This window comes from Haematobia irritans, chromosome 1 (genome assembly GCF_050003625.1).
Source record: "Haematobia irritans isolate KBUSLIRL chromosome 1, ASM5000362v1, whole genome shotgun sequence".
Taxonomy (NCBI): domain Eukaryota; kingdom Metazoa; phylum Arthropoda; class Insecta; order Diptera; family Muscidae; genus Haematobia; species Haematobia irritans.
The window spans coordinates 140,081,267-140,095,890 of NC_134397.1; the positions used below are offsets into that span (position 1 = coordinate 140,081,267).

The following is a 14,624-nucleotide window of genomic DNA, read 5'->3' on the forward strand; positions in this document are numbered from 1 at the left end:
GACCAATACTTTGCGCACAAAAATCGACTCAGAATTTAATTCTAAGACGATCGGTATACTAAACGATGGGTCTCAGGCTTCTCCTTCTTGGCATTACATACTGTATTGGACTTTTCTGTACTTCTCGTAATTCAAAATTTATATCGTCCATCACTGATGATTGTCTCTTTTGTTCTATGTTTTTTATGTAACATTAATTGAACACTAATGTTATTATTTGTCATATATAACATACCTGCAACATCTTTTAGTAATAAAACTACTCTCGAGAACATCAAAACGCTACCGCGGAGCATACTAGCTATTTGTCATTTGTCTCATTAAATGTTAAATATCAAAATAACCTCTTGTTGTTCTATATAATAAGACGAGTTGTTTATGCTATATGTCGTGATTGTTTTAATAAACCTATTTAATATTAACTAATAAAATTCAAATCGTTTCATTCAGAAAATCTCGTACATTAAAATTTGGTGCCGAAACCCGGGAATTATTCCTTGTTAAAATATATATACATAAAACAAAAGAAACAACGAAAGTTAAGTTGTGTAATATACTCCATTTACGTGGTTGCAACTAGTCAATTCGTCTATTTCTGAACAAATACAAAATTACAAAAAAAAATTGTCTGGTATTTGCTGAGCTTACCGGTTCATCATTAAAAAAAAATAAATAAATAAACTTAATTATAATTCTTAACGCAACATCGAATACACTAATTAAGTTTATAAAATGGAGAACTTTTCCTCGGCTGTAGCAGCGCAAAAAAAAAGCATATAGCCATTTGCAAAAATTGGCAAAACGTTTTGACAAACAATCTGACAACAACCGAACAAAAGGATACATAAAATGTGTTTTAGAAGAAGTTGAATCAATTTACAAAGCGTTCAAAGAGGACCATGATCAAATTTGTACAATGGCTTTGGAGAACTCCATCGATGAAAAAGATATACCATATCTTAATGATGACTTCTATGAGATTTTCTTTGATACTTATCTTTCACTCAAATCAAAACTTCTAGATCTATTTGAAGAGCCATCAATGTCACATAATCATTTAGCAAGTACATTTATATCAACCCACAACAATAATGCTAACACTTCTTCATATGCTAAGCTTCCAAAAATCGAACTGCCTACTTTCACGGGAGAATACCTAGAGTGGATACCCTACAGTGATATGTTCACTTCTTTGGTGCACAACAACAACTCATTAACTGATATTCAAAAATATTTTTACCTAAAGGGCTCTTGTAAGGGTTCTCCATTGGACATCGTAAATCAATACCCAGCTTCCGAAAGAAACTACGCTGCTGCGTGGGATGCACTGAAAGCAAGATATCATAATAGGAGAAAACTCATCGATCAAATATTGAGCAAATTGTTTGGAATTCCTCAATCAAATGGGTCATTTGCAAGCATAAAGGAATTGCTCGACTCAACTAGATCTTCGTTATCTCTTTTAAGATCAATAGATATTGATATAGATACGTGGGATCCAATTTTAATATACCTAACAACCCAGAAAATGGACAAGCAGACTCGAAAAGATTGGGAACAATGCGTAAATTCAAATGAAAATCCATCCATGGATGACTTATTCAACTTTTTGGAAATTGCTTTCAGAACATTGGAGTCTGTTGAGGAGTCAACTAACAGAGCCGAGAGTATGATTTCTGTTAACCGCGCTCATCAACAAAGACCCTATAAGCGATCGATGCATGTGCATAACTCTGCCGTAAACACAAATCTCTGCATCTGCTGCCAACGTCGACACCCCTTATACAAGTGTTTTAAGTTCTCATCACTGTCACCAACAGAGAAGAGATCAATCGTACTTCAACATAATGTATGCCCAAACTGCTTAAACACTGGCCACAACTGTAGTCAATGCAAAATAGCTGCTCGCTGCCAACTCTGCCAACAAACCCACCATACTATTCTGCATGCTGCGTATGTAAATGAAATAAGCCAACATAGATCAAACACAGCACTGTCTACTACAGTAGACAATTTGAATGCTACTGCATTAAGTAATACCCAGCCAACATTACATATCAACTCCCACATAACATCTCTTTCAGCAAACAAACAGTCGCAAGTTCTGCTAGCTACAGCTAAAGTTCTTATTAACCACCCATCTGGAGTGATCTGTGTAAAAGCTTTGGTTGATCCCGGTTCTCAGGCCTCTTTTGTAACCAGAGAGATCTGTCAGCTGTTAAACTTGAATAAGAAGAGAATAGAAGAGACGACAATCGATGGGATTGGATCTGTTGCCAAAACATCAATAAAACATATGGCGGAGCTGAACTTGATGTCAAATTATACTCAGAATTACAATTTAATAGTGAGTGCGCTAATTTTAACAAAAATTACGTCTTATAGTCCTGTCGATGTAAAGAAAACAGATTTACCTAACTTGGAGGCATATCAGCTATCTGATCCCACTTTTTATTTGCCATCAAAAATAGATATTTTACTTGGTAGCGATGTTTACGGTGAGATCATGAAATCGAATAGTATAAAATTCCCAAATAGCATATATTTGCAGGAAAGTTATTTTGGATGGTTGATTTCTGGACCAATCGGAAAGCCATATACAACATCCACACTAGCTATAAATTGTTGTAATCTCGAAAATCAATTACGCTTATTCTGGGAACAGGAGGAGTTGAGTGAAACTAAACAATTGTCCATAGAAGAAGAAGACTGCGAGTCTTACTTTTCAAAAACATGTATCCGGACCCCTGATGGCAGATATGAGGTGCATTTACCTTTTAAAAGTTTGTTGAAAGGTAACAATGAACCAGTGTTTCAGAACACCGACTATCTCGCACTACAAAGGCTAAAGAAACTTGAAACGTCTTTCAAATTTCGGCCACAGTTTGCAAAGGCATACAAGGACTTTATGGCAGAATATGAAGCTTTAAACCATATGGAAAAAGTTGGAACATACCCTAGAGATTTACCTGCCAACATTTATATTTTGCCTCACCATGGTGTTCTACGAGAAAGTAGCACCACTACAAAACTTAGAGTGGTGTTCGATGGGAGTAGTAGAGTTGCACCCCAAGCATCTTTAAATGAAGAACTTGCAAGTGGGCCTCCTTTACAAAATGATTTGCCTACTATTATTACCCGCTGGAGGCGTTTTCAGATTTCTTTTACAGCCGACTTGGAAAAGATGTTTAGACAAATAAAAGTATGCAAAGATCATCAAAAATATCAATGCATTCTATGGCGTGATCCCTGTAATAACAACATTAATATCTACAAACTGAAAACAGTAACGTATGGTACAACGTCGGCGCCCTTTTTTTTTTTTTTTTTTTTTATTTATTTATTTATATCATGTTTTCTAACAATATAGTAACAATTAAGTTATAAAACTAACTTACTTATTGTTAAAAAAAAATATATATCTGTAATAACTAAAGTGTTAAATACTGTTTCTGTTTATTTATTAACGCCTCAGCGTCTTTAAGACATTAGAGAGGCTAGTTGGCTTTTTAAAGACAAGATTTAATAAAATTAAAAGTTTGAAAACATGTAATATTGTTATTTTGAAATATTTAAAAAAAATAATCATTTTTGAACATTTTGAACATTCATTTTAATTCAAAAATTCATTTTTATGTTCCAATAAAAATGCTTTTAAACGATGTTTAAAGATGGAAATTCTGTTTATAGATTTCAGTTCATTCGGCAATTTATTAAATTCTATGCTTCCAACATGCTCAATTTTTTGTTTTGTGAGCTCAAGTCTACACCAACCGATTCTCAGATTGCTATTATTTCTCGTATTAAAATAAGTTTGATTAATGGAGAAATTTATTGTGTGGTGCCCTATTTTGTGGATACATTTATAAACATATAATAACAGTTGCATCTTGTAAATTCCATAAATAGACAATACACTTGGGAATATAGTTGTATACAAAGTTGCAGTAGGATAAGTTATTGGCAAGTTCGCAACTATTTTTAAACCCTTGCTTTGCATTCTAAATAAGGATTTTAACTCAGTACATTTCCTGTAGCCATATAAAAGAGTTAAGTAATTGAGGTTGCTGTGAACTAATGCCTGATACAATAAAAATTTTGCTTCGAAACTAAATTTGTTCTTAAATTTGTACATAAGCCCTAGAGATCTAGAAATCTTGGATTTAAGATAGTTTATGTGAACATCCCATGAAAGATTGCTTTGTATATGAAGGCCCAAATATTTTATTGAGTGTACTTCTCGAATGAGCTTTCCATTAATATAAATTTCAAAATTTAAGCTATCATGAAATGGTTTAAAGCGTACCACTTTAGTTTTATCAGGATTCAAAAATAATTTATTAATTCTTGCAAATTCATAGATCAAAGCAGCATCACGTTCTATCATAGTTTTTGCCACAGTCTCATGTTTGTATGGATAAATGAGACAAATATCATCCGCGTAAATAAACATCTTTCCCGCTAACCCCAAATTTACTATATCATTTAGAAAGATTTTAAACAGTAACGGACCAAGAACACTTCCCTGAGGTACGCCGTGTTCAACCAGACCAATTTGACTTTTTACACAATTAATTTCTACATACTGCGTTCTATTTTGCAAATAACTCTTTAAAATTTGTATTGCATCAATACTAAATCCATAATATGGCAACTTCTCCAATAAAATGTCATGATCCACGAGATCAAACGCTTTGGAGAAATCGTAAAATACCCCAGCTACTCCTTTTGACCCTGAATCTAGACTATTGCAAATACAACTCAAAACATTGACAGCCGCCTCTTCCGTACCACATCCCTTTAAAAATCCAAATTGAAATCTACTGAGCATATCGTTATCAAAAAGATAATCAGATATCTGTTTATGTAATATCTTTTCAAAAAGATTGTTAAAAATTGGTAAAACAGCTATCGGTCGGTACTTATCGACCGTGCATGCATTGGGATCCTTTGGAATTGGAATTACCTTGTGTGTTTTCAATGCATCAGGGTATATGCAACTAGTGATCATATTATTAAAAATATTCGCTAAATGCCTCGAAATCAAGTCACAACATTCTAGTACAATTGATGGAGAAATACCATCATAACCTGGAGACTTCGTAATACACAGATTAACTATAAGTTCGCGAACTTCATCTTCCGTTGTCATTTGTAGATGTAACATTGAATCTGTTCGAATAAGTGTTCCCAAAGAATTACAATGATCACTGGGGGTTTGAGGTATCAATGATTTCAAATCTCTCACTGATTGTAAAAAGTAATTATTAAGTGCTGTTGCTTTATCAACATCCTTAGAACATAGGTTGCCATCACTATCCTTGACTTTCACGCTCCGATCTCTTCCTCCTCTACCAAGAGATTTATTTAAAAATTTCCAGCATCTACCTGGATCATTACGTATATTTTCCAAATTACAAATGTAAAAATTGTTTCTGGAATTTCTACATGCAATCCTAACTACTTTACTTATTGATTTCAACTGGTTCTGTATAAAGGAGTTCTCAGGACTTTTTCTCCTTGCTCTTAATAATTTTTCTTTGAATTCAATCAGTTTCCTCAAGTTCCCATTTATCCACGGAGTAATTCCATTCTTATCAACACATTTCCTTTTCCTTTCCCTTTTTGGCCATACGTGTGCTAAAGCAGATTGCAAAGGATGGCAAGGATGATTACCCTTTAGCCAGTAAGGTCATTGATTCCGATACCTACGTTGACGATGTAATATCTGGTTGCGATACAGTTGAGGAGGCGGCTAAATTGACACGTCAGCTTGTTTTACTTTTGGGTAAAGCTGGCTTTACTCTAAGAAAATGGAGTTCGAATTCCGATAAGCTCCTAAGTACGATTCCTTCAGAATTCCGAACTACGAGCAGCAGTTTTCCAATCCAGAATACTGAAATGGTCAAAGCACTCGGATTGTCTTGGGATCCTAAAAGTGACCACTTCTATTTTAAGGTGAATTATTCATTTTGTGACAAGATAACTAAAAGTGTCGTACTTTCAGATTCCGCAAGGCTATTTGACCCACTTGGCTGGTTGGCCCCTACAACCATTATTGCAAAAATAATGTTTCAACATTTATGGCGAGAAGGTTTGGATTGGACGGATCCTTTACCAAAAAATTTACATGATGAATGGAGTAAATATCGGGTCGCATTAAAAGATATTGAAAAGCTATCGCTGCCACGATGGTTTCTTTGCCAGTCTACTTCATCAGCAGAGTTACATACATTCTGTGACGCTTCAAAAGTAGCATTCGCTGCCGCGGTATATCTGAGAGTGGTAACAGTAGATGGAAGTATACATGTTTGCCTTGTTCAATCAAAAACGAAAGTAGCCCCACTGAAAGTGCAAACAATCCCAAAGCTAGAACTTTGCGCAGCAGTTCTAGGTGCAAAACTGCTCTACAAGGTAAAATCTTGCATCGGTCTTAACATTGAAAATGTTAATTTTTGGTCGGATAGTACTACAGTGCTTACCTGGATTAAAACTCAATCTTCTCAGCTACCAGTATACGAAGCAAATCGTGTTTCCCAAATACAGCGCTTGACAAATATTTCCGAGTGGCGATACGTTTCTTCTACAGATAACCCTGCTGATTGTGCTACAAGAGGCCTGCTACCAAAAGATTTAAAAGCATGCAACATCTGGTGGCAAGGGCCAAATTGGCTAACAGAGAACGAAGAAACATGGCCTGTAAACAAGTTCAAAAGTAACATGCAACCAGCTGCAATTAAACCTACAGTGTATTCCTTCGCAACTACTAAATTAACAAAACCAAGTTCGTCAGAGTATCCGGATTTGTTGTTGAGATATTCATCCTTTAACAAACTTCAACGAGTAACCGCTTATATTCTAAGATTTTACAACAATATAAAGGCCTCGATATCTAAAAGACTTGGATCGAAACTGCAAACGATTTCAGGCTGTCTTCAGTCGTTCGAATTAACGTGTTCCAGATTGTTATTGGTTAAGATGTGCCAGCGGATTTCCTTTAAGGATGACTTAACTTGCTTCAAAAGCAAACTTCCTTTACCAGCTAATAGCCGTATAATAAAACTTCAACCTTTTCTGGATGAACACGGTGTTATTCGAGTTGGAGGAAGAATAAAAAATTCAGATCTTTCGTTTGAGAAAAAACACCCTATATTGCTAACAAAAACTGATCCCATTTCTACTCTTATATTTGCCGAAGCTCATTATAAAACGCTACATGGGAGAGTACAACTAATGCAATCGTATGTCATGATACATTATTGGACATTGTACTGATTTATATTCAGACAACGGTACCACTTTTATTGGGGCATCAAAAGAATTGCAAATTTTGCATCATAGATCGAAGGCAACGATTCCTGAAAAGCTAGCGGAAGGGCTGCATAATATTGGCACTACTTGGCATTTTATACCACCTGCTTCGCCCCATTTTGGAGGCCATTGTGAGGCCGGAGTAAAATCCACAAAACATCACCTACGTCGGATAATGGGCGACCGAATTCTTACTTATGAGGAGCTATCGACACTGTTATGCCAAATTGAAAGCTGCTTAAATTCCAGGCCTCTTTGTCCACTTTCTACCGATCCTTCCGATTTCAGCGTGTTAACACCAGCACATTTTTTAATAGGTGAGCCTACAACTTGTTTGGCGGAGCAGGACTTATTAGATTCCAAAATAGATCGGTTGGCTCGGTGGAAGCAGATTGAAAAGTTGAAGCAACACTTCTGGAATCGGTGGTCAAAAGAATATCTCAACCGATTGCAGGCGAGACCCAAATGGAACAGGGTGGAACGAGAAGCACGAATTGGAGATGTTGTATTGGTACTTCATGAGCGTAGTACTCCGGGACATTGGCCACTAGCTCGCATTGAAGAAATACATCCTGGATCCGATGGGCATTGCCGGGTTGTGACCCTATATTGCAATGGTAAATTCATAAAACGTCCAATTTCTAAGATCTGTTTTCTACCCTCAGATGAGATGTCCAGTTCACATTTGGAGGCTTCTAGAGAAGAATAAAAATGATATGCGGCTTAAGAACTATCGTTCTTAGTGGGGGAGAATGTATTGGACTTTTCTGTACTTCTCGTAATTCAAAATTTATATCGTCCATCACTGATGATTGTGTCTTTTGTTCTATGTTTTTTATGTAACATTAATTGAACACTAATGTTATTATTTGTCATATATAACATACCTGCAACATCTTTTAGTAATAAAACTACTCTCGAGAACATCAAAACGCTACCGCGGAGCATACTAGCTATTTGTCATTTGTCTCATTAAATGTTAAATATCAAAATAACCTCTTGTTGTTCTATATAATAAGACGAGTTGTTTATGCTATATGTCGTGATTGTTTTAATAAACCTATTTAATATTAACTAATAAAATTCAAATCGTTTCATTCAGAAAATCTCGTACACATACAAATGCACAGACTAAATATACCCTGTACCACAGTAGTGGTGAAGGGTATAAAAATGTGGGGCCCGTATATTGCGAACTTTTCTGTAGAGCTTTACAAAAAAAAATCGTCGAAACCGGTTCAAAATTTGTTGAGTTGACAGCTAAGGCGAAATTCCATACCCCCGCGGACCTACTAGGGACCTACAAAATAGTAAACTTTGAGGAAAACACCTCAGCTTTCACATAAATTATGTTCATATCTTTATCCGTTGAAAAGTTGCAGAATTATTTCCAAGAAAACACCATGTGAAACCACACAGAAAAAAAATATCACCAAAATATTTCCAATTACAAAGTTAATTGAAGTTGAAGGTTGTTTTTCAATTAATAAATTAATTGATAAAATTAACTTTTTAATCCAAATGGAAACATTAATTAAGTCAATAATTGAAATTTTGTACTTTTTAATCAAACGTGAAAGACGTATGTAAGTCACTTTAAAAAAGTGAAAGATTTTTTTTAATTTTATTTAAAAATTTATTTCAAACAAACAATTTTTTATTTTTTAATCAAACTAAAAACACTAACGGCCATTTTCTTGTAGCTCCGTTTGGCTTTAACTGCCAGTTAACGGAAAGTAAATTGCAAATATCTTTTCTCCGGTCAACTTTAACTGAACATTTTTCGACAGTTAAATTTCTAACTGGCATGTGGAATATATAGGCAAGATGATAGATAAATATGTCCATAGTACAGTTTAAAAGTTCGTTAGCTAACGGAACACTAACGGAGCTTCATGAAAATGGGGTTAAATCAGTTAAGAAAGTAATTGAAAATATTTACGTTTGTAATAAAAAACAAGTATATAAAGCAGTAAATTCGGCCGGGCCGAATTTTAAATACCCACCACCATGAATCAAATATGATAGTTTACTTTGAAAACTCTTCGTCGTAGTGGGTTACTTGATAATATATAGAATTGTAGGGGGTTTGATGACAAATCTTCTCCCAAGCAAGTCAATGAAGACCAGATCAGATTCTGGATTCATGAGAACCAATTTTGTTTGAGTTGTAGAGAATTATAAACATATCGTGTATATGATGAAATTACGACTTGATTTGAAATCTTAAATCTGTAGATTTTTTCCGCCATATACGATGAGTTAAATCTGGAAAATTCTACTTTCAGTTTCAAGCAATTTTCATGACCATGAAAGAAGTGTTTTCTTTTTTGAGAAACGTAATTTTAGACAAGCAAATTTTTTTTTTTTTTTTTTTGACACAAATTTTAGAGACAATCGTTGAATAAACGAAAATACTTTATACGAAAAGGAAATTTCGTTTGTCTAAAATTTCATTATAGATTACTAATTTCCAGCAAATCGTATAAAAACTACAGATTCTAGAAGCCCAAGAAATAAAGCCGGGAGATCGATCTATATTGGGGCTATACCAAAACATGGACCGATAGGCATCATTTGCTACTCACATATGTGTGATCTTAAAATACCTCCAGATTTTCAATTTCAAACAAATCGGCTAAAAAATATAGTCTCTAGACGCCCAAGAAGTAAAAATCGAGAGATCAGTCTATATGGAGGTTATACCAAAAAATGGACCTCGATATACCTCAATTTCGGCACACTTATTAGTGGTCTAAAAATACATCTCGATTTCGAATTTCAGGCAAATCGGGTAATAAATAAAGTTTATAGAAGCTCAAGAATTTCAGGCAAATCGGATGGTAAATATAGTTTTTATAGATCGGTCTATATGGGGGCTATACCAAAACATGGACCGATGGGCACCATTTTCGACACACCTTTTTATGGTCCCAAAAGAACTCTAGATTTTCAAATTCAGGAAAATCGGATAGAAAATATAGTTTCTAGAAGCCCAAGAAGCAAAATCGGGTGATCAGTCTATATGGGGGCTATACCGAAACATGGACCGATGAGCACCATTTTCGGCACACCTTTTTATGGTCCTCAAATACCTCTAGATTTCCAATTTCAGGCAAATCGGATGGTAAATATAGTTTCTAGAAGACCTAGAAGCAAAATCGAGAGATCGGTCTATATGGGGGCTATACCAAAACATGAACCGATACGGACCATTTTCGACACACCTCTTTATGATCGCAAAATACCTCTAGATTTTCAATTGCATACAAATCGGATAGAAAATACTGTTTCTAGACGCGTAAGAAGCAAAATCGGGAGATCGGTCTATATGGGGGCTATACCAAAACATGGACCGATACGGACCATTTTCGACACACCTCTTTATAGTCCCACAATACCTCTAGATTTCCAATTTCAGGGAAATCGGATGGTAAATATAGTTTCTAGACGTCCAAGAAGCAAAATCGGGAGATCGGTCTATATGGGGGCTATACCAAAACATGGACCGACACGGACCATTTTCGACACACCTCTTTATGGTTCCAAAATACCTCCAGATTTCCAATTTCAGGCAAATCTGATAATAACTACGGTGTTTATAGGCTCAAGACCCCAAATAGGGAGGTCGGTTTATATGGGGACTATATCAAAACTTGGACCGATATAGCCCATCTTCGAACTTGACCTGCCTGCAAACAAAAAACGAATCTGTGCCAAATATCGGGGCGATAGCGCCATTATTGAAGGCTGTAGCGTGATTACAACAGACAGACAGACAGACAGACAGACAGACAGACAGACAGACAGACGGACAGACGGACATGCTTATATCGTCTTAGAATTTTTCCCTGATCAAGAATATATATACTTTATATAGTCGGAAATCGATATTTCGATGTGTTACAAACGGAATGACAAACTTATTATACCCCCGTCACCATTTTATGGTGGTGGGTATAAAAATAATTGAGTTTTGCAAACAACATCAATTAAATGTTTAATTCAATGAATTAAAAAATTAATTTAAATTTGCTAATTAAATATATTAATTTTTTAATCAAGTATTTTAATCAAGTACACACAAAAAAATTCTGATTCAATCACGAAATTAATTGATCCAATTAATTTTTTAATTGAAATGTTTTCAATCACAGAAATGATATTTGATACTATCATTTCTGTGATTCAATTCAATTCAATTTCTTTATTTACAAGATCATACAATCTTTACAATAAATAATTTGACAATACAAAAGTATCTTAGTAAACAAGAAAAATGTATGTGTAATGACAATGGGTCGAGTGTGACCGTCTGCCATAATTCCAAATATATTAAAGTTACATTCCATTATATTCATTTATCAGAAATGCTTTATATTTTGAAGCTAAATATTTGGCAAGTTTAATCCAATCATCATCGCCGATCCCATTCAATATGTTAACCATTTCTGATTGTGTTAAGGTTTGCACTTGAAAAGTACGAATCCTGAATTCTCTTAGCATTGGGCATTCTCCTAAAAAATGGAATAATGTCTCTTTCTCGTTTAAATTGCATAAAGTGCAGTTTTCCTCCCCTTCTTCTCTACTAAAATTTGAGAATTAAGAGCTATAAGTCCAGATCGTGCTCGGAAAATCCAACTAATTTGCTTAGTATTAAAGAGATCAGTAAAATAATGTTGTCCTCTTGTGTGATCTAAGTATTTATATACCCTAGAAAAACTTTGCGATTTCCGCCTCAAATTGCTTTGGACCCCGTCCATGTGCTTATATTTTATTATATTTGTACAAAAAGATTCCCATTCGCTTCTAAGGTTTGTATTTGGCCACACCAAGTTTAAGTTTTGGGCCATATTTTTGACATCTCTCACCCAGAACACCTCCTCCTGTATCAAAAGTTTTGTCATTATTTTTGGTAAACGATGATCTTCAAATTGGTACAGCGTTTTATGAATATATTGCAAATGAAGACAGCATAAGTGCATAATTTGGGGTGAAACTCGGTAGTTTAATGGCGTTTTCTTTTCTTGTAAAAAATGTGCACTTTTTTTGCATTTTGCCCGGAAATTGTACTTTTTAGGTTCTTTTCTAAAAAACACAGGCAAAAGTGCGAAAAGGCTTCGAATTCTGTTGTGAAAATAGTGCCACGCATAGAGACAAATTACGGGCATTTTCAGCACTGCCAACAAACGAGAGTGCTGCGATTGCCCTGTTTCCTTCTTTGAATTCTTTTCTGCCCGCTGAAATGATAGCATTTTTTTAGGTTGCTGGTAACATTTTAAAAATGCGCATTCTGTACAGACAAAATGACGGCAAAGCACTTTTTTCAGAAAAGAAAACACCATTAGAGTCTTCTTTAGAAAATACCTTTGCAATTTATCAACTGCTTCAAAATACGAGAAACCCCACACTTGCGCAGCATATGATTGGATTGCTCGACATACGGCTTGATATAGCTACCATTTCATATGATAATTTACTTCTTTATTCTCCATTAGGCTAGCCCAAGTAACATTTATAGCTGTTTTCGATTGGGCTGTTCTTTTTTCCACATGTTTTAAGAATTTCATTCTAGGAGTAAGTGTTACGCCCAAGTAATTGTATTCCTTAGCGATTTTTATTATATTTCCTTTATAAAACCATTCCTCATTTCTACTTAACCGTCCTCCATTGCGAAATATCATTATTTCCGATTTTTCCATATTTACTGTTAAGTTCCACAGGTCGCAATAGTTTTCAAGTCTTGAGATCATTGATTGCATGGTAGATATGTCTTCTGCGAGGATAATAATATCATCTGCGTATAATAATATCCTTATATTCATATTGTATGTGTTAATACCTCCTTGTAGGAAATCGTGTAAATCATTGATATACAATGCGAAAAGTAATGGAGAAAGCAAACACCCTTGTTTAACGCCTGAATTAGTCTCAAAGTATTCAGACAATTCTTCGCCAGTCCAAATGGCATATTCAGTGTTGCTGTAAATATTCTCCAACACCTTAATGAATTTATAGGATATCCCTATAGGATATCCCTAATTGATGAAGTTTATATATAAGCTACTTTCTGCATACGTTGTCAAATGCCGCCTTGAAGTCGACAAAGAAAGCATATGTTTTCTTCCGTTCTTTATAACGAAGGCTGACGATTGGAGTTAGATTATAAATATTATCAATTGTAGAGTATCCCTTCCTAAACCCTGCTTGGAATTCATTTAAAACTCTATGATGTTCTGTCCAATTAGCCAATCTTTCGTTCAGAACACCCATCATAATTTTGGCTAAGCAATTCATGAAAGCTACACCTCTATAATTTTTTGGTTGTGTAATATCTCCTTTTTTATGTATCGGAAAGATAATGGATTTTGCAAATTTACTGTCTATATCTCCAGTTTCTAGGATGTTATTGTAGCGTTTCAGAAGTTGAAGATGAAAGTTTTCAGGGGCGTTAACAATATGCTCATACGAAACACGATCTTCCCCAGGCGCTTTGTTTATCTTTAGTTTTTTTAATACAGCCTTAAGCTCAGTTAGACTAATATCGCAGTCCAAAAATGGGTCTACATAATAATTCGGTGCATAGTGTATTTCCACAACGGATTTTTCCGGGTTTAGTAGTGTTTTAAAATATTCTCTGAAGTCTGTTGATGATATTTTTAAACTTATGTTATATGAATCATTACTTATTTCTCTGGCTATTTTCCACCATTGTTTTGAATCCCAGACGTTATTTATTTTCTCAAGCAACTCTTCTGAATATTTCTTTTTGCTTTTCTTGCATATTGCTTTGTATTTTTTTACTGCGCTCAAATACTTCTCCTTGGAGTCTGCAGTGTTAATTGATTTATGGTTCTTGAGCAGGTTGAACATTTTGTTTCTGGCATTGTGGCATTGGAAGTTGTACCATTTCTGTGATTGAAGACATTGTTATTAATTGAAAGTCATTTAAAAAATAACTGATCCAATTAAACAATTAATTGTGATTTTTGTGATAGATTTTTAAAAATTTGTTGAATCAATTAAATTTTTAATTGAATATATTTTAAAACTATTAAAACTTTAATTGGAAATTGGAAAAATTTTCGTAAACATTTTTTTTCTGTGTATTTTAATTTAATGCCCAATTAAAACTGTGATTGATACCATAATTTTCGTGATTGAAGCCATTTCAATTAAAAAATTAATTGGATCAATTAATTTGATTATTGAATCCGAAAAAAAATGTTTTTGTGTGCACTGTGTATGTTATGGCCACAGTTTTAATAGGTTGGCTGATAAGTCCCCGGTCTGACACATAGATGACGTCGCTA

The 14,624-nt window shown here is 34.6% G+C and overlaps 2 protein-coding genes across 2 annotated transcripts; both read left to right on the forward strand.

Annotated features, from left to right (window-relative positions):
• Positions 1 to 916: 916 nt before the first annotated feature.
• Positions 917 to 3,380, forward strand: LOC142232067 (uncharacterized). Its single transcript, XM_075302776.1, has 2 exons — positions 917 to 3,291; positions 3,371 to 3,380. Exons 1-2 carry the CDS (start codon positions 917 to 919, stop codon positions 3,378 to 3,380), a joined length of 2,385 nt encoding a protein of 794 aa, XP_075158891.1.
• A 2,689-nt stretch (positions 3,381 to 6,069) lies between these two features.
• LOC142232078 (uncharacterized) lies at positions 6,070 to 7,275 on the forward strand. The gene has a single exon (XM_075302795.1). It carries the CDS (start codon positions 6,070 to 6,072, stop codon positions 7,273 to 7,275), a length of 1,206 nt encoding a protein of 401 aa, XP_075158910.1.
• Positions 7,276 to 14,624: the final 7,349 nt, after the last annotated feature.

Coding starts and splice junctions, on each gene's coding strand:
- LOC142232067 (XM_075302776.1), top strand. CDS start 917: ATGGCTTTGGAGAACTCCATCGATGAAAAAGATATACCATATCTTAAT.
- LOC142232078 (XM_075302795.1), top strand. CDS start 6,070: ATGTTTCAACATTTATGGCGAGAAGGTTTGGATTGGACGGATCCTTTA.